Source organism: Acinonyx jubatus, chromosome E2 (assembly GCF_027475565.1).
Source record: "Acinonyx jubatus isolate Ajub_Pintada_27869175 chromosome E2, VMU_Ajub_asm_v1.0, whole genome shotgun sequence".
Classification (NCBI taxonomy): Eukaryota; Metazoa; Chordata; class Mammalia; order Carnivora; family Felidae; genus Acinonyx; species Acinonyx jubatus.
This window is the reverse complement of record NC_069396.1, coordinates 50,140,582-50,165,877: the sequence shown is the minus strand read 5'-3', so window position 1 is coordinate 50,165,877 and position 25,296 is coordinate 50,140,582. Positions and strand designations below refer to the sequence as shown.

At 54.6% G+C, this 25,296-nt stretch overlaps 1 protein-coding gene across 5 annotated transcripts in view; it reads left to right on the top strand.

The window, feature by feature from the left end:
* The window catches only part of EML2 (EMAP like 2), a 34,074-nt gene extending 9,065 nt beyond the window's left edge, over positions 1-25,009 (top strand). For 2 of the 5 annotated variants that reach the window (XM_053210024.1, XM_027037816.2), the window contains exons 2-22: positions 2,291-2,509; positions 2,601-2,724; positions 2,917-3,021; positions 4,905-4,933; positions 5,343-5,472; positions 8,712-8,861; positions 9,406-9,475; positions 9,575-9,685; positions 10,876-10,971; positions 11,855-11,989; positions 12,963-13,062; positions 16,601-16,755; positions 16,909-17,034; positions 18,615-18,746; positions 21,623-21,690; positions 21,983-22,071; positions 22,311-22,408; positions 22,844-22,931; positions 23,545-23,640; positions 24,277-24,407; positions 24,737-25,009. In XM_053210024.1, coding sequence (XP_053065999.1) covers positions 2,317-2,509; positions 2,601-2,724; positions 2,917-3,021; positions 4,905-4,933; positions 5,343-5,472; positions 8,712-8,861; positions 9,406-9,475; positions 9,575-9,685; positions 10,876-10,971; positions 11,855-11,989; positions 12,963-13,062; positions 16,601-16,755; positions 16,909-17,034; positions 18,615-18,746; positions 21,623-21,690; positions 21,983-22,071; positions 22,311-22,408; positions 22,844-22,931; positions 23,545-23,640; positions 24,277-24,407; positions 24,737-24,862 — 2,352 coding nt within the window. In that variant the 5' untranslated portion in view covers positions 2,291-2,316 and the 3' untranslated portion in view covers positions 24,863-25,009. Of the gene's footprint in view, positions 1-1,350; positions 1,376-2,290; positions 2,510-2,600; positions 2,725-2,916; positions 3,022-4,284; positions 4,479-4,904; positions 4,934-5,342; positions 5,473-8,711; positions 8,862-9,405; positions 9,476-9,574; positions 9,686-10,875; positions 10,972-11,854; positions 11,990-12,962; positions 13,063-16,600; positions 16,756-16,908; positions 17,035-18,614; positions 18,747-21,622; positions 21,691-21,982; positions 22,072-22,310; positions 22,409-22,843; positions 22,932-23,544; positions 23,641-24,276; positions 24,408-24,736 lie in introns of those variants that run through there. The other 3 variants (XM_027037817.2, XM_027037821.2, XM_027037822.2) reach the window with 3 other exon arrangements.
* Positions 25,010-25,296: the final 287 nt, after the last annotated feature.

The window sequence follows — 25,296 nt, the reverse complement described above, 5'->3', positions numbered from 1 at the left end:
CTACCCTATCCCCTCTCAATCCTCTGGGACCCTCCCCCTTCTCTCTGGCAGAGGGACTGACAGATTAGGGGGAGGTGGGATTTGGTGTTGGCTTGTGGGCAGTGTGTGGGACCAGGCAGGATAACCAGAGAATTCAGCCTCCACTCTACCTGCAAATCCTCAGCCCCCACCACTCCCACTCACTGGGACTCACCCCTCCTTCCTAGACACCCCTTCCTCCTTCCAGAAAGGCCACTGTGTCAGGCCCTGATGAGGGGGAGCAGGAGGCAGAGGGGAGGGGAGAAGGGGAGGAGTGGGAAACCAGAGCTGGTCTCTGGGCAAAAGGGCTGGGGGAGTGCTCAGGAAGGAGTAGAGGACTTGAGTTTGGGGTGGAGGGACGGGGCGAGGCCTCAAGATGCAGCTGGTCGTTCTGGGTGGGGGCTGAGGGACCTAGGTGAATGCTATCCATTTCTCTCAGCCCCCACCCCCCCCCCCCCAGAGGGGACTATCTTCCAGTTTGTGGGCTCACTCCCCCGGTCACACTGGAGTTGGCAGAGGACCTGAATGTTTGTTTTGTCCTCCTCTGCCCCTCTAAGAGGCAGGATGCCTCAGCCTGGCTGTTCTGCTGCCGGAAGGCTGTGTGTCATGAACAAGTAACTTCATCTCTCTGGGCCTCAATCCCCTTTCTCCTCCCCTCCTCCTAAAACGGGTGGGATCCCACCCAACCTACTGTTGCCTGGAACAGTAGGTCCCATAATAATAGTTCATTGTATTCTGGCTTTAGTGAGCATCTACCATGAGCCAGTGTTCTGCTAAGTGTTTTGCCTGTCACACGCAAGCTCACTATAACGTTATAATTTGTCTCTCTCTCTCTTTGGGGGAGGTGGGGGTGGGTAGAATCTGTAAAGGTGGGTAGGAGGGGGCCTGGCACAACTAGGTGATTGGGCCCTCCCGCCCCTCATTTATTGACCGTGTGACCTTTAGCGAGTCTCCGCGCGCCTCCCCAACCTCCGTTCTTAGTTTCCTCCGGTGGAAAACGGGATACCGGCAGGACCCCGAGATTCCCTCTTCTTACGAGTTCTCAGTCCTGACAGCTCCCTTCCTCCGACTTCGGGAGGCCCCCACCTTCCTCTGCAGGTCCGGGCACCGGACCGTAGTGGCGCTGGGTGGGGGGCAGGGCGGGCGAGGCCGGCCTGGCGATTGGGCCGCTAGGGTGGGGGGGAGGGAGGGGAGGGACCGACCGCTGCACTGCGGAGCCCGGCGGGCGGGCGGGGCGGCCTTCCGACTCGGGGTGGCAGGTGCGACCTCCACGCCCCGTCCCTGTTAATGATACCGCCTTTATTTCCACCCGGCTGGGAGCCAGGCCTTCCTCAGTTGTGGCCAGCAATGAGTCTGGGTATGAGTGGTCTGGGAGGGAGAGGGGAAAGGGATGCCTCAGTCATCCGCTCTTTCCACTTCGGGGAAATGGGCTAGGTGTGTGTTTGGGGGGTGATGGAGGAGTTATTTGCCCGTACCATGGGCTGGAGAAGAGAGGGAGAGCCTACTCTGGGGCGTGGGGTACAGAAGCGAAAAAAAAAAAAAAAAAAAAAAAAAAAAAAGAGGAGTAGGAAAGAGGGTCCGGCTAGAGTTTGGCAGCCGGATCCCCGCCCGCATCTCCCAGTGGGTCTCCCGGGTCTGAGATGCGCTGCCTGCAACCCCCAAGTCTACCGCCAGGGGCCTCAGAAACTCTGTCCTTGCAACTGACTCTCTGGGGTCGAACCCCACGGTGAGGAGAGAAGGGGAAGGGGAGGGACCAGGCATCACCTTTTAGCTGGGGAAGTCTTAAGAAACAGAAAGGGAACTTTAGTCCCAGGGATAAAATATTGATATTCGTCAGAGAGTATCGGGGATCAATTCTAGAACGTTGGTGTCACCAGGAATTAGTTGGTGTCGTTTAAAAAAAAATACTGATATCACTCATAGATATTTAGCATCTTAGTCATAGAATCTTAAAACCAGAGCTGAGAGGCTCCTGACTCGGAGCATCTTAGAAAATAAGAGAGTAAGGGACTTCCCTAAGGTCACATCTCCAGGGCGGGCAGAGGAGTGTGGGGGCAAAGGACTGAGAGCGTTGGGGATTTCCTTCCCCCTCGTAACCCTCTTCCTGGCCCATCTCTGAGCGTCCCGGCCGCAGGTTGAGGGAGAGGAAGGGGGAGTGGCTGGCCTCGCCTTAACTCGGGAAGGGGGGAGAGGGGTGGGGGTGGGGGGCGGACCCCTCCGGCCCTGGAGCTCCGGAGTGGTCTCCGCAGCCAGCGCTAACCCTTCCTTCCAGATGACAATCTGTCGGGCACGAGCGGCATGGAGGTGGACGACCGCGTGTCGGCGCTGGAGCAGCGGCTGCAGCTGCAGGAAGACGAGCTGGCGGTCCTAAAGGCGGCGCTGGCTGACGCGCTGCGTCGCCTGAGGGCGTGCGAAGAGCAGGGCGCTGCGCTGCGCGCGAGGGGCACCCCCAAGGGCCGGGCGCCTCCACGCTTAGGCACCACGGCCTCAGGTATCTTTGCTAGACTGGAGGGATGAGATGGGGAGACGTCGGGACCCGGACCTCGCACTCACTACTTCTGTCCCGGAACCCCGTCCTCCAGTGTGTCAGCTCTTGAAAGGCCTTCCCACCAGGACCCCCCTCAATGGCGCGGGACCCCCGAGGCGCGTGGGCGGCTATGCCACCTCTCCATCCTCCCCCAAGAAGGAGGCGACCTCTGGGCGCAGGTAAGGCACGGAAGCCTGGATCTCTAGCCTCCTCCAAGACCATATGGGAGACAGAGGCTGTTTATACGGCGAGGGATGGGCTCGTGGGCCCGAACTCCAGCAATGGCAAGTGCCAGGAGGTTCTCGCCCTCCTCTTACACTGGCCTGCTAACCTCACAGGCTCCGCCCTAACAATGCGCTCTCTCTTCCTAGTGCCCGCCGCTACTTGTCACCAGAGCGCCTGGCTTCGGTGCGCCGCGAGGACCCCCGCAGCCGCACCACATCTTCTAGCAGCAATTGCAGCGCCAAAAAGGAAGGGTAGGTGTCTGGGGTGGGGGTCCTGTCACAGAGGGTGAGGCCAGGACACCAGTTTGGTTTGGAAGAGGGGATGCGGAACTTCGGGTGATGCCCCAGGCCACGAGGTGGTACCGTAGAGCGAGGTCATCTAGTTCAGAATTCGGGGACAGTGCCGAGGCTTGGAGGGAGCAGTCTTAAGAGAGCGCGGGCGAAGAGGAAGGCCCGCAAGGGCTCTGCCAGCATTGGGGGGTGTGGCCAAGCCTTAAGGGGCTGGACTAGAACTTCGGGGAAGTGAATGGTTAGGGTCTTTTGGGTGGAGCCAGAGTGGAAATTGAGGGAGGAGCCAGGCTTGTGGGCGTGGCCATTAAGTAAAAGAGTCCCTGTTGGGTCTCAGAGGTGGGGCCAGGGCAGAAGCTTCAAGGGAATTTCTGCAGGGAATAGGGGAACTGGGGGGGGGGGGGCATGCTTGGAATTGGAGGGCATGACCAGAGTGTTAGCCTGGGTAGAATCAGAACCTGGGGTGGGGGTCACTGGGCTCGATACCGGCTGGTGGCTTGTCAGAGACGGGGCGGGGCGAAGTGGGGCGTGGTCAAATACCAGGAGGCGGGGCCAACCTGGAGGCCTTGAACAGACTCAACTCAGGGACTGGATTTCTGTAAAGTGGTCGTAGTCAGAATGCCTGGCGGGACCCGAGACGCGGAGAGGGCCGGGGAGGGGCAGTCAATTATCAGGAGAGGTGTCAACTCTGGGGACGGATCGGAAGGGGGAGGTGGGTGTGGTCAGAATGTGGGGCGTGGTCAATTCTCTGGAGGCTGGACCACCCTGAAGCCCAGGGCAGAGTAAAAACCTAACGATGGAGTCTAGATGCAGTGGGCTTGGGGGCTAAACTAAGGCAGGAACTGGGTCAAAAACCACACATTTCAACCCCACTCAAATAATAGCAAACACGTCCATGACGCTATGTACTAGGCAGTACTCCAGGCACTTGACATGAATTAACCAATATAATCCTCGCAATCACCCCGCGAGGTGGGTACTCTTATTACCCCCATTTTTAAAAGGAGGAAACCGAGGCAGAGGTCGGGCAATTTGTCCACACTGCTTAGCAAGTGGCAGGGCTGGGGTTTGAACTCAGGCAGACACGCCCCCTAGTCCTGTTCTCAAACAACACTCTCCCCCACCACCCCCCCCCCCAAAAGAGCCTGGTATCAGGACCCCACGGCCCGGGATCTGAGACCCAGAATGACCGGCCGGCTCCCGGGGTCGGCCGCGGAGGGCGGGGCAGGGCGCGGCGGCGCGGGCGCCTCCCAGGGCCGGAAGCGGCGGAGCCCGTCCCGGCTCCACCCCCGGCCCCGAAGCTCCGCCAGCCGCCGCCATGAGTAGCTTTGGAGCTGGGTGAGACCCTCTTGCAGACCCCCTCCTCCCTGCACTCCCGGGGCCTGGATCCGGGGCTCCCCCCACCCTCGCCAGGGACCCAGGTCCGCGACTATCACCCCTTTCCGCCGGCGAAGGGAATGTGGAGACACGCCCCTTCCCTTAAACCTTCTCGGCTTCCCTTGCTGCTTGAAGTTTGGGGCACCGTGGGACTGGGGGTGGGGAGCTCTGGGAGAGCGGTGCTGATTAGGAGGGAGGGGTCCCTGGTGACTCCCGTCTTCCAGGATCGCGTCCCTGCCACTTCGTGCTGTGTGATCTTTGGCGATCACTGCCTCTCTGGGCCTGTGTCTTAGGCTCTGCAAGATCAACCGAGCAAAGCACACGGCCTGCAGAGAGGCAGCGCTCCGCTTCTTACTCGGCCCCCATTATTCATCAGAGACCTCCGGGCAGCGGTGGGGTAGGGGAGTGGTTTCTCCCCTTTTCAAACCCGTCTGCTAATTAGGGCGCTTTTTCTTCCCCTTTCCTGACAGCAAAACCAAAGAAGTTATCTTCAGCATGGGTGAGTGGGGAGAGGGGGAGGAGCTTGGTTGGGGATTGCTGGAGGTCAGGAGACGTGGCTATTTGAGCCTTTGCCTCTCTGGCCTCAGTTTCCCCATGCGTTAAAAAAAATTTTTTTTTATATCTTTATTTTTGAGAGAGAGAGCACAAGCGGGGGATAGGCAGAGAGAGAAGGAGACATAGAATCAGAAGCAGGCAACAGGCTCTGAGCTGTCAGCACAGCGCCTGCCTCTGGGTTCGAACTCGTGAACCAGGAGATCATGACCTGAGCTGAAGTCCCACGCTTAACGGACTGAGCCACCCTGGTGCCCCTCCATGCATTTTTGGTGTTGTTGAGTGAAGCCTGAAGGGGAGAGGGAATTGGGGTGTGGGCTGGTGGCGGCGCCTGACCTCTGGGGGTGTCCTGGCAGAGGAGGGCTCCGTGAAAATGTTCCTGAGGGGGCGCCCCGTGCCAATGCTGATTCCCACCGAGCTGGCGCCCACCTACAGCCTCGACGCGCGCTCTGAGCTGCCTTCCAGCCGGCTCAAGCTGGACTGGGTGTATCCTTTTGCTGTAATCCCTTCCTCCCTGCCCGTCATCCCCCAGTCTGGAAGAGACCAACACCCTTCTGGTAGGGGACTTCAGCGGGAGAGAGGGTCTTTGCACTGAATCACACTCGCAGGCCCCTGTGGCCTGAGGGGTCAGGATGACCCTGGGGTCAGGACAGTGCCGAGGAAAGCAGGTTAGTTGAAATGACCTTTTTACGATGCACTAAAATAGCAGATGTTTGCTGAGTGCCTTCCATATGTCAGATTCTCCTCTACAGTCCCGCCCTGGTCACTTGGGGCTCACCTTCTAAAGGAGAAGAGAGAGATGATAACCGAAGCCTGTGCTTAAATAAACACGGTGATTCCAGCTAAGTAATAAATGCTGGGAACACAGGAACCTAAAGTCATGTAGGAAGAGTCACTGTGTTTCTCTGAGGAGGGGGCATTTGAGCTGTGAGTTGAACAGTTGGGAGCCAGCATAGGAAGAGCTAGAAGGAGAATGTTCCAGACAGAGGGCATGGCAGGTATGAGGGCTCTGTGGCCGGAGCGACCTAGGTGTATCTGAGAAACAGAAGAAGTTGGAAATGGTTAGGGGCCCCGTCTTTGGAGCCTGGCAGACCTGGCTGGTCTGTGTGATCCTGGACAAATCACCTCGCCTCTCTGTGCCTCAGCCGCGTCCTCTGAAGAATGGGTTTCAGGATTTCAGATTCATAGTGCCGGGAAAGGAGGTATAAAGGTGCTGAGCTCATGACGTGTGCCCCATAAACAGGAACTGATCAAAGAATAACTGCTCATTATTGAGGACTTAGATGCCAGGCACCATTCTAAATGGTTTTATGTGTAAATACGGTGAATGATAACAATCCTCCTCTTTTGTAGCATTGAGAGTGTATTTGTACAACCCGTGGCCTCCTAGAGCCCTCTGACGCCTGCAGCTTGGCAATTGCTGCCTTCACTGTCTGGATGACAAAGCTGAGTCCAAAGGAAAGGACTGAGCCTTGTCCTCGGGAGTCAGACCAGTTCTGGGGCAAGAACTCTTGCCTCCGTGGCCCACGCTTTTTCCAGATCAGCAGCCTAGGGACCCAGGCCCCGTCCTCTTCTTTCGGCCTTGATTTCCGCTCTAGTGGAGGCAGGGATGTTGGAGCCCAGAGTCTTTTCGAGAGAGCCGGAAACATCTATGAGAATCAAAGCACACTAAGCTGTTGTGCCAGGCTGGGTCCGCTAAGACTGCAAAACTCAGTGTGGGCCTCGGATGCCCCATCTCTGAAATAACTGCAGGGCGGGACCATTTCTGTGGGGTCGAGACCCATATGGCAGCATTCATTCAGATATTTTCTGAACATCTGGGGCCACGAGCTGGGCACCCAGGGGTCATCATGACAGCCTGCCTTCCTAGGGCCCCTAGTCGAGTGTGGGGACAGACTCTTTGATAGTGATAACCCACAGTGAGCAGGGCTGGGATGGGGGAACCCAGAAGGGCAACGGCCCCAGCCCTGGGGGTCACGGAGGGCTTCCCAGAGGAGGAGTTATAGGAGTGAATGAAACAGCCCAGTCTTGGCCACCTGGGAGCACACAGCCTCATTGGGAAATAGTGACAGTTAACAAATTAACCAGGTAATTATTAAGTGACATGAGGCCGGTGGAGGAGGTGAGCATGAGGGCCGCTCTGAGGAGGTGACCAGGTAGAATGTACTAGGCAGAGGGAAAGGCTAGTGCCAAGGCCTGGACTAAAGATCTTGGCATTTTGAGGAACTCCAAGATCAGAGAGCACAGGAGGGCAGAAGCCCTACTGGCGCCAGGAAGGGGCCAGGCAGGCCAGTGGGAGGAGCCACAGAAAGTTCTGAACAGGGGAGGGGTCAGCCATTCCTTCATCAGATACTGAATCCCTATGTCTGTTCAGTCCCAGGCACTGGACTCCAGGGATAGAGCAGTGAACAAAATGGACAAAGATCCCTGCCCTCCCGGAGCAGATACTCTAGTTGGGGAGACAGTTAAGCTGTGTTATACCAAGTTAAACCGTGTGGGGTTCTAATGAGTGTATGACAGAAATATGAGCGGGGGGGGGGGGGGGGGCAGTGAGAGTGCATGAGTTTGCAGTTTTAAGTAGAATGGGCAGGGAAGGCCTCTCTGAGATGCTGACAGTTGAGCAGGGACCTGAAGGAGGCAAGGGAGCCATGGAGAGTTGAGGGGGAGGAGTACTCAGGTGAGGGGGGAACAGCAGGTGCAAAGGCCCTGAGGTGAGGACAGAGAGCAGGAGGCCAGTGGGAGTGGAGCCTGACTGAGGACTGAGGAATCCGGCCCAGGTCAGGCTAGACCTCGTGCCCGGGCTTTCATAAGGATTTTGACTTTTGCTCTGAGATGGAACTCATGGGGAGGTTCTGAGCAGATGTGAGCTAACTTAGTGTTAACAGGACCCTTCTGGAGGGAAGTGGGGTTGTATTAGCGTTCTGTGACTGCTGTAACAAATCACCACAAACTCTGTGGCTTAAAACAGAACGATTTTCTCTCCCAGCCCAAAGTCAAGGTTCCAGCAGACCCACTGCCCTCCCTCCAGAGGTTCTGGCAGAGAATTTGATCTATGTCTCCTAGCATTTGATGGCTGCTGGCTGTCCTTGGGGTTCTTTGGCTTATAGCCACACCACATCACTCCAATCAACCTCTGATTTTCATGTGGGTCCTACCTACACCCCTTCGACGTTCAGTGTCTTTTCCTCTCTGTCTCTTATAAGGGTACTCGACATTGGGTTTAGGCCCCACCCAGATAATCCAGCATAATCTCATGTTGCGATCCTTAAATATATCTGCAAAGACTCCCTTTTCCAAGGAAGGTTATAGTCACAGGTTCTTGGGGTTAATATTTAAAAAACTTTTTTTTTTAACATTTGTTTTTGAGAGAGCGAGACGGAGCACGAGCAGGGGAGGGGCAGAGAGAGAGGTGGGGGACACAGAATCCAAAGCAGGCTCCAGGCTCTGAGCCGTCAGCCCAGAGCCCGATGCGGGGCTCGAACTCACAGACCGGGAGATCATGACCTGAGCCAAAGTCGGATGCTTAACCGACTGAGCCACCCGGGTGCCCCACGGGGGTTAATATTTTGGTGGATATATTACGGGGGGGGTACCATCAACCGCCCCTCTCCCCTCCCCCCCCCCCCCACGGGGTCTGAGTGGAATCAGGAAAACCTCACTGCAGGTGTTGAGTTGGCACGTGCGATGCAAAACAGGCTCCTTAACCGGCCCCCGGGCATCTCCAGCTATGGCTACCGAGGCCGAGACTGCCGGGCCAACCTTTACCTGCTGCCCACGGGGGAGATAGTGTACTTTGTGGCCTCCGTGGCCGTGCTGTACAGTGTGGAGGAGCATAGGCAGCGCCACTACCTGGGCCACAATGATGACATCAAATGGTGAGGCCTGGGAGGGGCCACTCTTGGAGGCGGAGGGTGGGGGGCAGGAGGGGGGCGGGTAGGTGGCTGTGGCCAGGCGTTTGCTTGGCCTACCGGCTGAATTCAGGAAAAAAATGTGGACTGATCATCAGTATTTTAAAGGTCGGTGAATTCACTTACATGCCTGGATTTTTCACTTCTTTTCGGAAACTCCTAGCTGGAGCCCCAGATGATCCTAACAGGGTGGGAGCCAGGCAGCGACAGCCCCTTTTGATGGCTGTGCCCCCCTGGCCACCACTTGGGTACAGTCCTGAGCCGTATGGGCATTTGAGTTAAGAGACCCCAGGACGGAGTCTTGCTTCCGAGGCTGGGTACCTGGAGAGTAGCCCCTTATTGTTACAGAAGGACTAAATCGATGTTTATTGGCTAAATAACTCACTCAACCAACCTGTGGGATGAATAGCCAGGCATTGTGACTTCAGCCTGTTAAGGGAGGAGGAGTCCTGGGCCCCCCTTTGAGCCCCATCCCTCCCACTGAGCCCTGTCCATCTGTCTCCTTTCTCAGCCTGGCTGTCCACCCTGATATGGTCACCATTGCCACTGGACAGGTGGCAGGCACCTCTAAGGAGGGGAAGGTAACAGATTGGAGGAGGAGGGACCGGAGACTGGGGTGGGGTGATGGTGGGGGCAGACAGCCAGGCCCCCCAGGTAACAGGCCTCTTTCTTCCTTGCAGCCACTACCCCCCCACGTGCGCATTTGGGACTCAGTCTCCCTCTCCACCTTACACGTGCTGGGCCTGGGGATGTTTGACAGAGCTGTGTGCTGTGTGGGCTTTTCCAAATCTGTAAGTCCTGTGCGGGGACCCTTCGCCTGTCCCCTCCTCCAAAGTCAGGAGTACCTCCTCCAAAGTCAGGGGCGCGCGCGCGCGCGCGCGCGCGCGCGCGCGCACACACACACACACACACACACACACACACACGCCCGCTTTGGGATGGGGGAGGGGGCATGCCTTAATTGTGACGTCACAGGTATAGGCCACGCCCCCTGCAGAATTGCCCGCCCTGCAGGCCAACCCTCGGTGACCTTACAGGGCTGCTCCCTTAGCCCTTATGAAGGGGACCCACGTGTCCTGATTGCCCCCAAACTCCTCGGTGACTGGTCATGCTGGTTGCATTATTATTGGCACCGACTTTCCTTTGCGAAAGGTCCTTGTAAGGCCTTGTGGTTCCCTGGTCCAGCCTAGATGGGTGTCGGCAGGATGGGTGGTGGCAGGTCTGGGCGAGATAAGCCCAGAAATGGAGAGTAAGCCTTCAGGAATTTGCAGAGCAATTTCATATTTCCTGCAACATCCTAGTCTGTGATGGGTGGGCTTTTTTTTTTTTTTTATCCTATTTCACATTTTTATCAAAATGTATTTTACCAAAGTATTGATCAGCAATGGATTGAGGAATAAAAACCAAGAAGCACGGGACTAGAGCCTCACAGGTTTTCTGAGGCCTAAGGAGATCTTTGAGGGCATTGTGGGGAGTGGTGGAGAAAAGCTACTTTGTTGACTCTGTGTGTGTGTGTGTGTGTGTGTGTGTGTGTGTGTGTGTGTGTGTACGGGGAGGAGGGAACCCTGCAAAATCAAAATTAACCTGTTTCACCAAAGGTGTGAACACCCAACATTTTAGTAATTCGGTTGTTTCATTTTGTGTGCATAAAAGTCATTTCATTTTGTGTGCATAAAGTCATTTTCATATAAAAATGCAGATTAGATGGTTTCAGGATTCCTGCAGAGAAACAGTAACTGAGGGTAAATGAGATGAATTTCTTAGGGAGGAGTCATTTCAAAAGGAAAGTTCTAGAAGCCCTTTACGATGTGTACATGGCTGCTGGACGGGGAGTGTATTTGCATGTGTTTCATCTAATGTGGGCCAGGAGCTTTGAAAATCTTAAAACAGACCTGAGTGGGAAGTTCCTGTGTGGGCAGAGTGTTGAAGGGGTGGATCCTGACCCCCCTTCTCCACTCCCCCTCCTCTCTCCTCCTTCTAGAATGGAGGCAACCTGCTCTGTGCAGTGGACGAATCGAACGATCACATGCTCTCCGTGTGGGACTGGGCCAAGGAGGCCAAGGTGGTGGATGGCAAGGTGGGGTGACCGTTCTCATCCACCTCCTTGGGGTGCCTCTGTGGGACTGGCTGGATCTCTGTGGTTAGGAGTCTGGAATCAGACAGACTCACATTCAAGGCCAAGCTTTGCCATTTGGTGGCTGTGTGACTCCAGGCAAGCGGCTTGCCCTCTCTGAGCCTCGGTTGCTCGTCTGTAAAGTGGGGATAATGGTAGCATCTTCCTAGTAGGGCCTTGGCTTTGATGTTGGGATGTGGGGTGGCTAGACCAGGCACAACAAAAAGGTCGATGCAAGGCAGCTACTGACTATAGCCTTGCGACATCCAGGACATTGGCTTGCATCTCTGGGTGGTGGCTTGACTTCTAGGGAAGAATCTGAGGCATGGTAGAGGGGAGAGCTACTTGCCCAAGGTCATGTGCCTATTTTGGAGACCTACGTTCCGGATTGGGGCCCACAGTTTGTGGACAGAGATTTAGTAGTTGAGAGGCTGGGCTCTGGAGTCAGACCTATGTGAATTAATTCTGGACTTGACTCTTACCTGGCTGTGTGGCCTAAGGCAAGTGACTTCCCCTCTTTGCGCCTCACTTCACCTGTAATGGGGAGCACTAATGAGCCGTACCTCATGGAGTGCTTTGAGGAGTACAGCAGTTAATGGATAAAGTACTCAGCACAGCACTTGATGCAGAGTTGAGGCTCTCCAAGATCTGCTGTCATGTTGATAAAGGTGGCAGTAATGCTTTGCTGGCCGGCCCTGCCTTCAGTATTTTAGCTTGCCTGTATAGTAAAGACACAGGCAAGTAGGTTGTGCAGTGCACAACTCATGCAGCTGTATAGGGCGGTCCTACATGGGGTGGCCCTAGTGGCTTTGAGGTCCTCATTCTGAATCTCCCCCACTCTCCAAAGTGCTCCAACGAGGCCGTGCTGGTGGCCACCTTCCACCCCACAGACCCCACCGTGCTCATCACCTGCGGAAAATCCCACATCTACTTCTGGAGTCTGGAGGGGGGCAGCCTGAGCAAACGGCAGGGCCTCTTTGAGGTGAGTGCCCCGGGGTGCGGGGACAGGCTGGCCCTGAAGGAGACAGGCAGGGACACCCGGGCAGACAACAAAACAGAGGGTCCCAGAGGGTCCCAGATTATGAGGATGCCGAATTTCTGCTGGGGCCTCAGTTTCCTTATCCCATACCATGAGGATTGTCCTCCTTAACTGTCTAAAGTTGTGAGGATTCAGCGGGATGAAGACCGTAGTAGCTCCTAGCAGATAGTAAACACTCAATAGGCAGTATTGTGCTTGGCCATAATGTGGAAAAACACAGAGGTCAGAGGCCAACTGGCTGAAAGAGATGCTCATCGAGGCAAACAGACACTGAGCGGGAAGCAGAGGGCCCGGGAGAGAAGGTGCAGGGGCCCCTCTGCCAGGGCTCGCCTGCCATGGGTGAGAACTGGAGCTTCCACCCCAAAAAGGGAGGCCCGGAGGACACCAGGCATAGGTGAAGATGAGACAGAGATACTGAGGGGAGGGTGGGGAGAGGCAGAGAGAGCGACATAGAGATAGAGGATGGGCAAGGAAAGGGGAGGAGAGACGGTGCAGGGGGAGAGCAGGGGAGAGTGGCGACAGAAAGGGGGAGACCCAGGGACAGAGAGGGGGGACCCGGGGACAGAGACAGGGGAGACCCGGGGATGGAGAGAGGGGGAATCCAGGGACAGAGACAGGGGAGGGCCAGGGACAGAGAGAGGGGGGACCCAGGGGCAGAGAAAGGACAGAGAAGAAAAGTCAAGAGAGGAGGCAGGAAGTGCTTCCAGGGGTAAGCAAGGGAGACAATGTGGTCAGAAGCTCTAGGCTACATGAGCAGTGCACGGAGGCGGGTTGGAGATGGGGGTGCCCCACAATGGGCCTCATACCCGACATCATGGCGGGGATCCCCTGACCACGGTCCTGGATGGTGGGTGGGCTCTGGGAGGCTCTCTGCTTCAGCAACCTTCTGACACCTTCCCTTTCTCCCCCACCTTAGAAACACGAGAAACCGAAGTATGTGCTGTGTGTGACCTTTTTGGAGGGTGGCGATGTGGTCACCGGGGACTCGGGGGGGAACCTCTATGTCTGGGGCAAAGGTCAGTTTCACTCCACCTGTTTGGTACCCAAGCCAGCCCTCCCGAACCCCCTTTGGCCAAGCCTTCCTCTGACCGAGCTTGTATGGAATGTATGATAAAACGGGCTAAATCCTTACTTGTCTAATTCCTATATCCCCCTCAAGGCTCGGCTCCAGTATCCCCATCTCCATGAAATCTTGACTTATTCCCCACCCTTGTCCTCTGCAAATCCTGTGGTGGAGATCGTTTGAATTATAAGTGAATTGAATGGTTAACCCACTTGTGTGTGGATGGGTGGATGGGTGGGTGGGTGGGTGGGTGGATGGAGAGGTGGTTTGTCCCAGAGCAATCAATGAATAAGGCAATGAATGAATGAAGGGGCTGTCCTACTCAGTGAGTGGAAGAATGAGTGAATGTACTGGCCTCCTTAATGGTGAATGATTGGGTGAGTGAACAACTGAATGAATGAATGGTTGTCCCCATGACGGATGCTGGGGTTAATAAATGAAGAGGTCTTTTCCCAGGAAGTGGATCCATAAAGCAATGACTGAATGAATGAGTGAATGAACGAATGAATGGTTACCGCAGCCAATGGATTAATATATTACGAAGAATGGATTGTTCCAGGAAGTAGATTGATTGCTGAGTGAGTAAAAGAGTTGATTGTTCTAGCCAAATGGATGGATGAAGAAATGAATAAATGGTTGTCCCAACCAATGGACATTAGCGTATTGTCCCAGCAAACGCTAATGGGGTGAATACAAGCTTGCTCTAGCCTTTGGGTGAATGATGAATCAAGCAAAGAATGGGTTGTCCCAGCAGATGGATGGCATGAACAAATCAGAGAGTTGTTTTGGCCTGGGTACGTTTGCTTTCACGTACATTATGCTCCTAAATCAAGGGTGCACTGAATATTATTCCCATTTCACAGATGAGAAGCCCTAGGCTCATGGGGCACCTGGATGGCTCAGAGCTTTCCTTGAAATTACACAGCTGAGAATAAGCTCTGAATAACTGACAGTGTGTCTTTTCCAGCAGACTGTGAGCTCTCTGAGGGCAGAGACTGGGTCTGATTCGTTTCCATATCCCCAGACCCATCACTGGGTCCATCCCGTAGGGCTGTGGTGGGGTGGTTGGAAAGACAAGTGGACAGAATGATAAGTGGACGTGTGGCACCACATCTGAGTTGAGGACTGTTCCTTTGAGTCCCTGCCCCAGCCTCCTTCCTGGTCCTTGGCCTTTATTTATCTTGCCTCCTCAAATTCCAGAACCCAGTGTAAATCTGACCCTTTTCTCCCCTTGCCAAGCTCTACCATTGTTCCCTGGTTCTCTCAGGACAAGGCCCAGGTTCCTCACTGAGGCCTCTAAGACCTTGTGTGGTCTGGCCCTGCCTTCCCTTGCCCCTTGCATGTTACATGAAGTCAAACCAGATTTTCTATAGTTCTCTAAATAGCGCATGCTCTTGCTCTCTTCCCTTTACACACACTGTTCCCTCTGCATGCAGCCCTTTCCCACCCTCTGTTGGCCTAGCTGACTTCTACTCATCCTTAAGATCCTTGTTCAGCTGTCTCCTCCTCCAGGAAACCCTCCCTGACCTACCAGGCTGGGTATCTTCTATGGGATCCCACGGGCTCCTGGCTTTCCCTATCCTAGCCCCAACCACCTTGGGTTGTCATTGACTGGTAATAGGTCTGTTTCTGAAATTGGACTTTGAACCCTGTGACGGCAAGATCTGAGGTTGTCTTGGTCACCACTGTGTTCCCAGTATCATCCGGCATGAAGCTGGGCCCAGAATAAATGCTGGTTACACAGTTGTTGATTGGATGGGTTAACGGATGAATGAATGGATGATTAGATTGACAGGGCGAATGGGTAGATGGACTGGAAAATGTTTGGGTAGAAGGATGAATTGACTGGTGAGTGAGTAGTTGAATGAAAGAGGTGAAAAGATGGATGAGAGGTGGATGAATGGGTGGGTGGATCAGTACATAGATAGGTGGATGGATGGATCGATTGGATGGGTGGGTAAGTGGGTGGATGGATGGATAGATGGATTGGATGGGTGGGTGGGCAAGTGGATGGATGGATGGATGATGGATGGATGGATCGATTGGATGGGTAGGTAAGTGGGTGGGTGGATGGATGGATGGATGGATAGATGGATAGATGGATGGATAGATGGATAAATAGATGAATGGATGTTTGGATGGAAGGATGGATGGATGGATGGATCAATGGATGGTTGGGTAGATTGATGGGTGGGTACATGATCAGATAGGTAGATGGATGGATGGATGGAGGGATGGATGGATAATGGATGGGTGAGTGGGTACATGGGTGGGTGAGTGGATGGGTGGATGGGTGGGTGGATGGATAGATGGATGGATGGGTGGATGGATGGATGGATGGATCAATGGATGGTTGGGTAGATTGATGGGTGGGTACATGATCAGATAGGGGGATGGATGGGCGGATGATGGATGGATGGATGATGGATGGATGGATGGATGGATAGGTAAGTGGGTGGGTGGGTGGATGGATGGATAGATGGATAGATGGATGGATAGATGGATAAATAGATGAATGGATGTTTGGATGGAAGGATGGATGGATGGATGGATCAATGGATGGTTGGGTAGATTGATGGGTGGGTACATGATCAGATAGGTGGATGGATGGATGATGGATGGATGGATCGATTGGATGGGTAGGTAAGTGGGTGGGTGGGTGGATGGATGGATAGATGGATAGATGGATGGATAGATGGATAAATAGATGAATGGATGTTTGGATGGAAGGATGGATGGATGGATGGATCAATGGATGGTTGGGTAGATTGATGGGTGGGTACATGATCAGATAGGTGGATGGATGGATGGATGGATGGATGGATGGATGGATGGATGGGAGGATGGATGGAGGGAGGGAAGGAGGGAGGGATGGATGGATGGATGGATAGATGGATGGATGGATGGATAATGGATGGGTGAGTGGGTACATGGGTGGGTGAGTGGATGGGTGGGTGGATAGATGGGTGGATGGGTGGATGGATGGATGGATAGATGGATGAATGGATGGAAGGATGGATGGATGGATGGATCAATGGATGGTTGGGTAGATTGATGGGTGGGTACATGATCAGATAGGGGGATGGATGGACGGATGATGGATGGATGGATCGATTGGATGGGTGGGTAAGTGGGTGGATGGATGGATTGGACTGGATGGGTGGATGGATGGATGAGGGGGTGAGTGGGTGGGTGAGTAGATAGGTAGATAGATGGACGAACAGACCAGTAGGTAGATGAGTGGATGAATGAATGGGTGAGTGGGTGGGTGGATCAAAAGTGACTGGGTAGATGTTAGTCAGATGGTTTAATGGATGGATGATAAGGTATTTGAATAGATGGGCAGTGGGCAGGTGGGTGGAAGGGTGGATAGAAAGGTAAGTGAGTGGTTGAATGTAGGATTGAGAGTTGGAGGTGTTTCAGGGGTCAGTACAGGGACAGCTCCCCCATGCTGATCCCTGCTCCCTGGCCACCCCTCTTTGCCCCCACAGGTGGGAACCGCATCACACAGGCGGTGCTGGGTGCCCACGATGGCGGTGTGTTTGGGCTCTGCGCCCTGCGGGACGGGACGCTGGTGTCCGGAGGGGGCCGTGATCGACGGGTGGTCCTTTGGGGTTCCGACTACAGCAAGCTGCAGGAGGTAGAGGTGAGGAGGGGGACAGCCTCGTGTGAAGGTGAGGGGACCTCCTCCCATCCCCCCCACCCCGGCTCCTAATGGACCCTCCTCTCCCCAGCTTGTTTTCCCTCACCCCTTCTCTGCCTGTGCCCTACACTCATATGCCCCCAACCTCACCCTCAGGTCCCAGAGGACTTCGGTCCGGTGCGCACTGTGGCTGAGGGTCGGGGAGACACGCTGTACGTGGGGACCACCCGCAACTGCATCCTGCAGGGCTCTGTCCACACAGGCTTCTCATTGCTCGTCCAGGTGAGTGATTCTCCTGCACCTGCCCTCCTCCTCATTTCTCTCCTCTTCTCTTCCCACTTCCTTCCATTTCTCCTCACCTCCCCATCCCATCCCTTGGCCTGACAAACCCCACTCACCTTCCCTTTTACCTGCTCCCACCCCGTAAACCCACCCCTGTCCCAGGACCCCTGCCCCAGAACCCCCCTGCTCCAGCAGCCAACGAGTTACCCGCTGGCACAGCAGAGGGTCCCCAGGACCCCGCCGCAGCCGGGCCACCCCCTGTCCTTCTGATCAGGGGTGGTGTCCATTTCTGTTGGTAAGTGTCCTGGCAGGCTGTCACCTGGGCCACATGCACCTTGGGCCACACACCTCCTGAGATCTGGGAAGGCCCTTTGGAGTGGGCCTATTTTTCTTCTTGCAGCTCACATGTTCACCCCTTCGTCCTGGCGTGCCAAAACCCTATCCACACCCAGTTAACACTCCAGCGCCCCCCCCCCCCCCCCGCCCCGCCGAGGGGCTGTATAGTAGGACGGTCAGGAACAGGAATTCTGGAGCGGGACTGCCTGGGATCAAGATCGCAGCCCTGTCACTGGTTAGCTGTGTGATGTGAGGCAAGTGAATGACAGTCTCTGTGCCTCTATGAAACGGTGCAGCAGCAGAACCCATCTTCGTGGGGGTTTGTAAGGATCCCATGAGTCGGTTCATAGACGGCATTTAGATGGTGCCTGTCACAGAAGTCTTGGCCAAACTTACCCCTGGATCCAGTGGCTCTGGATACTTCCATTCCTTCCAGGCATTTCCCCTTTTCCAGGCTAGCTGAGATCCATGCTGCTGCATTTAGATCTCCCTCTGGCGCTGGTCTCCCTGGAACATGAAGGAAAACCAGGATCAGAGGGATTTCCCAGAAGGGACCTTAGAGACCCCCCCCAAAATAGCATCAACATTACACATCGTTGATTATATTATGAATAGGTCAATATATATTAGAGCTTTATTACCATGCATCGTTATACTAACGTCAACAATTATATTATCAGTGTTCGTTGTTATTTAACAGCGTATTATTAGCACACGTTATTAATAATGATAATAATAACAGCCACTTCCATTTTGCGAGCGCTTCGTACTAGCCTCAACACCTTCCATCCATGATTCAAGTGAGCACAACGATGTCCCCATTTTACAGAAGATTAAACTGAGGATCCGGGGAGAGGGCACCTGTGCAGTCCGTAAGAGAGAGCTGAGGTCAGATTCACCAGGCTGAGGGCCCTCCATGGGATCCCACAGCCTTCTGGACACCACCCGATTCAAGCCGGTCAAGGCTCCAGCTCCCACCCAGCATGTCTCTTGCCCTGCGTTGTGCAAACTGGACAGCAGAGGCCTGGACAGAAGGGGAGCATTCACCTCGAGCCACACACCGGGGCGAGGGTCTGCTCAAGTCACGACCTCCTTCAGATGTACTGGAGAAAGGGCCTTCCCCGGGTCACCTGTGGCCCCAGTGTGTCTCCGGGACCGGCCTGGCACTTATTTCTGGGACCAGGCTCGGTGGGGAAAGGGCCCGGATTGGCGGGCTCCATGCTGCCGTCTCCCCTTCCTGCCAGGGTCACGTGGAAGAACTGTGGGGTCTGGCCACGCACCCCAGCCGGGCACAGTTTGTGACGTGCGGGCAGGATAAGCTGGTGCATCTGTGGAGTGCGGAGTCCCACCGGCCCCTGTGGAGTAGGATCATCGAGGTAAGGGGACTGGGGGGGGGGGGGGGGGGGACTCGGCACCCTGTTCTGACAGAAGCGCCTGTCTCCGTATGTCAGGGCTCAGGGCCCCAAACCAATCTGCCAGGGGAGCCGCTGCCCCTGCCTCCAGGGGACCATGGTTTGGGTGGGGTCAGGAGAATGCCATTGTCACAGCTGCAGGAAGCTGTGGTCGCTGCTAGAGCCTCATTGGTCAATACGTGTGGGTCGTCACACTTCAGTTAACTTTAAAATGTAAATAGAATGAAGCATTCAGGGGCGCCTGGGTGGCTTAGTCGTTTGAGCATCCGACTCTTGGTGTCCGCCTCAGGTTACGATCTCAGCGGTTCAAGGGTTTGAGCCCTGAGTCGGGCCCCGCATGGAGCCTGCTCAGGATTCTCTCTCTCTCTCGGCCCCTCCCCTGCTCATCCTCTCTCTCTCTCTCTCTCAAACAAAATAAACAAACTTAAAAAAGAAAAAATTCAATTCCCCGGTTGCACTGGCTACGTTTCAAGCATGTATCTAGTGGCCACCATGTTGGGAAGTACAGATAATGAACGTCTCCAGCATCGCAGAAGCTTCTGTTAGACAGTCTTGCTCTAGAGCAACCCAGTGCTGGCTACATTTGCATTGTATACTTGATACTCCATGTACTTGCCTTTTTTTTTTTTTTTTAAGTTTATTTATTTCTTTTGAGACAGAGAGAGAGGAGGGGAGGGAGGGGCAGAGGGAGAGGGAGGGAAAGAATCCCTCGAACCCACGAATTGTGAGATAGTGACCTGAGCTGAAATCAACACTCAGATGCTCAACCGACTGAGCCACCCAGGCGCCCGTGTGCCCTTTCCTCTTAAGGCCAGCGACGGCTCACGATCATAGCCAATGCCATTGCTTTCCCAGCCCCCATGATGAGCGGAAATAGAAGAGCAGGCCCTCTGCTTTCTGTCTTCCAGAGCCAACAAAAGCGCAATGGATTGTTAGACCCAAATCCCAGTGGGACCCTAGCTGCAAGGGATTCTGGGCAGTGTAGTTTTTAAGCTCCCCTACCTGTGCAGTATGAGACACTAGAATGTCACTCCATCGTATCCCCCACACCACGCTTTGAGACTTCGCTCAAGGAATCTAGGGTTACCTCTGATTCTGGGACACTTGATGGCCTTTGAACTTTGAGTCAGGGATGGTATGCTCTGGAAATTGTGAGGGCCACGTATAATAATCCTCATTATGACGTCAAACCGCCTAGGAGACACAGAACTCTTAACCCCACCCACAGAGAATCTGATTCAGGAGGTCTGCGTTTGGGACCGGAAATCTGCAGTTTCTAACGCGCTCCCGTAGATTTTTCTGATTCCGGCAGTCTGTTGACCGCGCCCAGAGAAACTGGCGTAGCATTTTACCCCCTTCGTCCTTTCAACTTCTCGCAACCTCCACAAGGCCGTGGGGATGACAGATCCCCACTTGGAAACAGGCTTGATAAGGTAAAAATCATCACGGTGCGATTTTAATCCAAACCAACCGTTGTCAAGTGCTGCCTGTAAGCCATTTTATTTACCAGCTTGCTGGTAAGTCTTGTTTTACGTCTTGTTTTTAGAAGAATCCCAGGGACCACACGTTGATGTTCTCCATTGGCCAGATGAGGCAGCCGAGGCTCAGACAGGGAAGGTTATTTGGTGTCGCGTAACTAGGAAGCGTCAGAGCCGGTTTGAACCCGAGTCTGATTCCAAGATGCCCTATTGCCTGCGAACCAACCAAACGTCCCCAACATTCGGGAAGTGGTGATACCCCTTGCCAGGTGTTTAATAAAGATGTGGGGAAACGGACACTTGGACGTGCCTGGTGATGAGTTGATAGAATCTTATGGAAAGCAAATTGGCATTATCATTCCAAAGCCTTCAAAATATGGCTATCCTTTGTCCCAAAAAATCTCACTTCTAGAAAATGACCTAAGTCACAGATGAATAAAGCTGTGAGAATTTAGACCGGGAGTATAAATGGATCTAAAGTCCACAGTGAGAGCAGGACTGTTTTGTGTTTGAGCTGACACAGGAAAGGAGGATGGTTTGGGGGGCGTCTGAGTGGCTCAGTTGGTTAAGCAACCGACTCTTGATTTCGGCTCAGGTCACAATCTCACAGTTTCGTGAGTTCGAGCCCCACACTGGGCTCTGCGCTGACCCTGCAGAACCTGGTTAGGGTTCTCTCTCTCTCTCTCTCTCTCTGTGTTCCTCCCTGCTCGCTCTCTCTGTCTCTCAAAAACAAAAAACAAACAAACAAAAAAACACTTAAAAATATTTTAAAAAGGGGCGCCTGGGTGGCTCAGTCGGTTAAGTGTCTGACCTCAGCTCAGGTCATGATCTCATGGTCTGTGAGTTCGAGCCCCGCGTCGGGCTCTGTGCTGACAGCTCCAAGCCTGGAGCCTGCTTCAGATTCTGCGTCTGCCTCTCCACCACTCACATTCTGTCTCTCAAAAATGAATACATGTGTTTTAAAAGAAAAATTTTAATATTAAAAAAAAAAAAAACCCAGGGGCACCTGGGTGGCTCAGTCGGTTAGGCATCCAACTTCGGCTCAGGTCATGGTCTCGCGGTCCATGAGTTTGAGCCCCGCGTCGGGCTCTGTGCTGACAGCTTAGAGCCTGGAGCCTGTTTCGGATTCTGTGTCTCCCTCTCTCTCTCTCTGACCCTCCCCCGTTCATGCTCTGTCTCTCTCTATCTCAAAAATAAATAAACGTTAAAAAAAAAATTAAAAAAAAAAAAAAGACCCAGAAGAACACAGGTTAAAAACAAAAACTGGAGGATGGTTTTGGGGTGGCTGCGGCTGCGGTAGGGGAATAGCCAGATAGGCTGGAGACCCCAGTTCTCAGCCCTGCCTCCTCTCTCTCCCCTCAGGACCCTGCCCGCTCTGCTGGTTTCCACCCCAGTGGCTCTGTCCTGGCCGTGGGCACAGTGACTGGCAGGTAAAGCTGAGCTGGGCGTTTGCAGAGGGTTTCTCTGCTCCCTCCCCTCCCAGAACTGTCCCTTGACAAAACCTCCCTTCCCCTGTGTCCCCAGAGCCCACAGAGTCTGCAATTAACAGCCTGCTCACCAGACTGCTTCTCAGTATTCGTCTGGAGTCAGCCTCTCTCCCAAATCTTTTCTGGGGTCCCAAGCTCAGGCCCCTCAGATTCCCGACCCCGACCTCCCCCCTTCAGCCCCCTGCTGCACCAGATCAGCTCACACCCCCTCCCTAATCGTGCCTTCTCCCTAAAGATGGCTGCTGCTGGACACGGAGACCCACGACCTGGTGGCTATCCACACAGATGGCAATGAGCAGATCTCAGTGGTCAGCTTCTCTCCAGGTAAGCGGCCCGGTGCTGGATCTTGGAGCAGCCAGGCCTGGGAACTGAGGCTCAGTTACTAGCAGGGGGAAGGAGTGGAACCTGTGTGGCAAGGCCTAGGGGCCGGTCTAGGACTGTAGCGGGGATGGAGCTTGGGACAGCTGAGGAGTCTGGCATAGCGGGGGCGGGGGCTGAAGCTGAGAGAGAAGGGGGTAGAGCCTGGGTGCCTCCTCATAGCCCCCCCCCTCCCCCTCCCCCAGACGGGGCGTACCTGACCGTGGGCTCCCACGACAACTTGGTGTACGTGTACACGGTGGACCAGGGCGGCCGCAAGGTCAGCCGACTGGGCAAGTGCTCGGTGAGTGGGCAGTGGCCCCCAGCCTGCGCCGCCACCCCTACCAGGGGCCGCAGAATTAACCAATTTTCTACTTCAAGGGAGCACAGCTTCAACACTCTACTGACTGCCCTGATCACAACCAGGAGTCTTATAGCCCCGCCCACACATTACCCCACCCCCCCCGCCCCCCACCCCCGTGTTATAAGCCCCTCTGTGTCTAGCTCTGCCCACGTTCTAAACTCCCCCTGTGTTCTAAGCCTTTTCTGTCTAGCCCCGCCCATCGCAGTCTGGCCCCGCCCGTGGTAGTCTGGCCCCGCCCCCACGCTCCAAAGGCTGTGTATCCTTCCTTTAGCCCCCTTGTGTTCTCCCCCTACCTGTGTATTTTGCCTTCCGCTTTTCCCGGTCTAATCCTACCCGCTTGAGCTCTAACTCCACCCCTTCCCTCCCCCTCCGCAGGGCCATTCCAGTTTTATCACCCACCTGGATTGGGCCCAGGACAGCAGCTGCTTCGTCACCAACTCCGGGGACTACGAGATCCTGTACTGTGAGTTCTCTGAAAGCCGAAGGCGGCCCTCCTCCAGCCTCCCTATTTACGTGTGCGATTTACATAGACTTCCCTGACTTCTAGGAAGGGAGGAGGGGCTTTCAAGTCTCCGTCCTCTGGCTCCTGTGTTCAGGGGCTGTTCTGATTGGCCTCCTGGCTTCCCATTTCCTCCCCTTCCTGGTGGGATGGGTGGGGTACAGGTCTCTAAGCAGATGCCCCTGCTCAGGCTTGGGGTGTCACCACCCAGGATCTAGCCCCCTCAGCCAAATCTGGAGAGGTGGAATAAACCCTAGGACCTTAGCCTCCTGTCTCAGACCTCAGTGCCCATTGACTATAAAATGGATGGGTTAAGTCAGTAATTGTTTCTTTCTTTCTTTTCTTTTCTTTTCTTTTTTTTTTTAAGTTTATTGGAAGTGGGGGCGCGGGGAGAGAGAGAGAGAATCCCAAGCAGGCTCCCACTGTCAGCCCAGAGCCTGATGTGTGGCTTGAACTCACAAACCGAGAGATCATGACCTGAGCTGAAATCAAGAGTTAGACGCTGCTCAACCGACTGAGCCACCCAGGCGACCCAGTTCTTTCTGCTCTGAACCCCTCCCCCTGTTTTCTGCCCCAGGGGACCCGGCTACCTGTAAGCAGATCACTAGTGTCGATGCTGTGAGGAATGTGGAATGGGCCACTGCCACTTGTGTCCTGGGATTTGGGGTGTTTGGTAAGTTCTGGGATGGGGGAGGTCCCACTGAGAACAGGGGTTCCAAGCAACATCCTTCTCTGGTGGTCTTCATAGTCTCTTGTTGGTTATCCCCAGGGCGGGAGACCGGTGTGGACTGGGCTGGCATCTGGTCCCAGCCTGGGAGTCAAGGAGGGCTTCCTGGAGGAGGGGATATCGAAGCTGGACCTGGAGGATGAGGAAGCAGTGAAGAAGGAAAGCCGTCCCTAGGATAGGAAATCGTACCCTGTACGAAAAGCCTGGAGGTGGCATAGAACTTGGCATTTGGAGAAATCCAAGAAGGCAGGATGGCTAAATCGCTGTGGAGTTCCAGGGGAGCGTTAGGGAGGACAAGGCTGGAGCAGCGTGGCAGACCAGGTCAGGCAGAGTTCAGAGGTTATGCTAGGAAGCCCAGGCTTTCTCCAAGGCCACCAGGGAGCCACAGAAGGGTTTGGAGCAATAGGGGGCCAGGGTCAGATACACATTTACAAAAGATGATTCCAGTTCTCCTCCCTGGCTGCCGACAAGCCAGGCTGGCTGGGAGAAAGGCAGGGAGCCCGGGGCTGGGGCCTGCTCACCTCAGGGGTCCCTGGCCCAGGCTGACCGCTCACCACCACCCACCCCGCATCTCGCCCACAGGGATCTGGTCTGAGGGAGCCGACGGTACCGACATCAACGCCGTGGCCCGCTCCCATGACGGGAAGCTGCTGGCTTCAGCTGATGACTTTGGCAAAGTGCACCTGTTTAGTTACCCCTGCTGTCAGCCCCGAGTGAGTCCCCCGGGGGGGCTGGCAGGGTGGGGATGAGCAACACTGCCGGCAAGACTGAGGCGGCACTCTCCAGGCCTCAGCTTTCCCATCTGTACGAGGAGGGCAGTGGCTTGAGCCCAAGGGTCATTCTTAACCTAAAAGTCGGTAAATTTCAGAGTCCAGAGTGCCAACGCTCTGCTCTGAGTGTCTGCGATTCCGGGAGCTTTGGTTGTTTGATCCTTATTAATGCAAGAAATATTCCTTGAGCACCTACTATGTGCCTGGCACAGGGGATACAGCCAGGAACGAGACAGATCGCCTTCTTTCACTTCTTTCTTTCCCTGTCACAGGCCCTCAGCCACAAATATGGCGGACACAGCAGCCATGTGACAAATGTGGCCTTCTTGTGCGATGACAGCGTGGCCCTGACCACAGGGGGCAAGGACACCAGTGTGCTGCAGTGGCGGGTGGTCTGAACTGGGGACGAGAGTCCTGGGCACATGGGGCCAGGATAGGGTCAGGTGATGGGGCAGGAATTCTATTTTCGGGAGATGTCTATTGCCGAGTAGAGTAATATATAACCAGAGTATGTCTATAGCAGAGGGGGTTATGGGGGTGGGAGGATAGACTGACAGAAGTCTCTATTTATCGGGGGGGGGGGAAGAGGGGTCACATTGCTTTGGGGGAGCCATTAAGGTGTTTGGTTTGGAGTGTTTTTTTAAGTTTATTCTTTTATATCATCCAGAAATAAAGACACATGCACTGAAGTGGAGTGCGAGGGTCTGTGTGTGTGTGTGTGTCCCCAGATTCAGTGTCTTTAAGCATGTGTATGGGGCAGGGCGTGTGTGTGTCCATCACAGTGTGATGGGGGACCATTACCTACGTCTTACGTGTCTTTGAGGTTGACAGA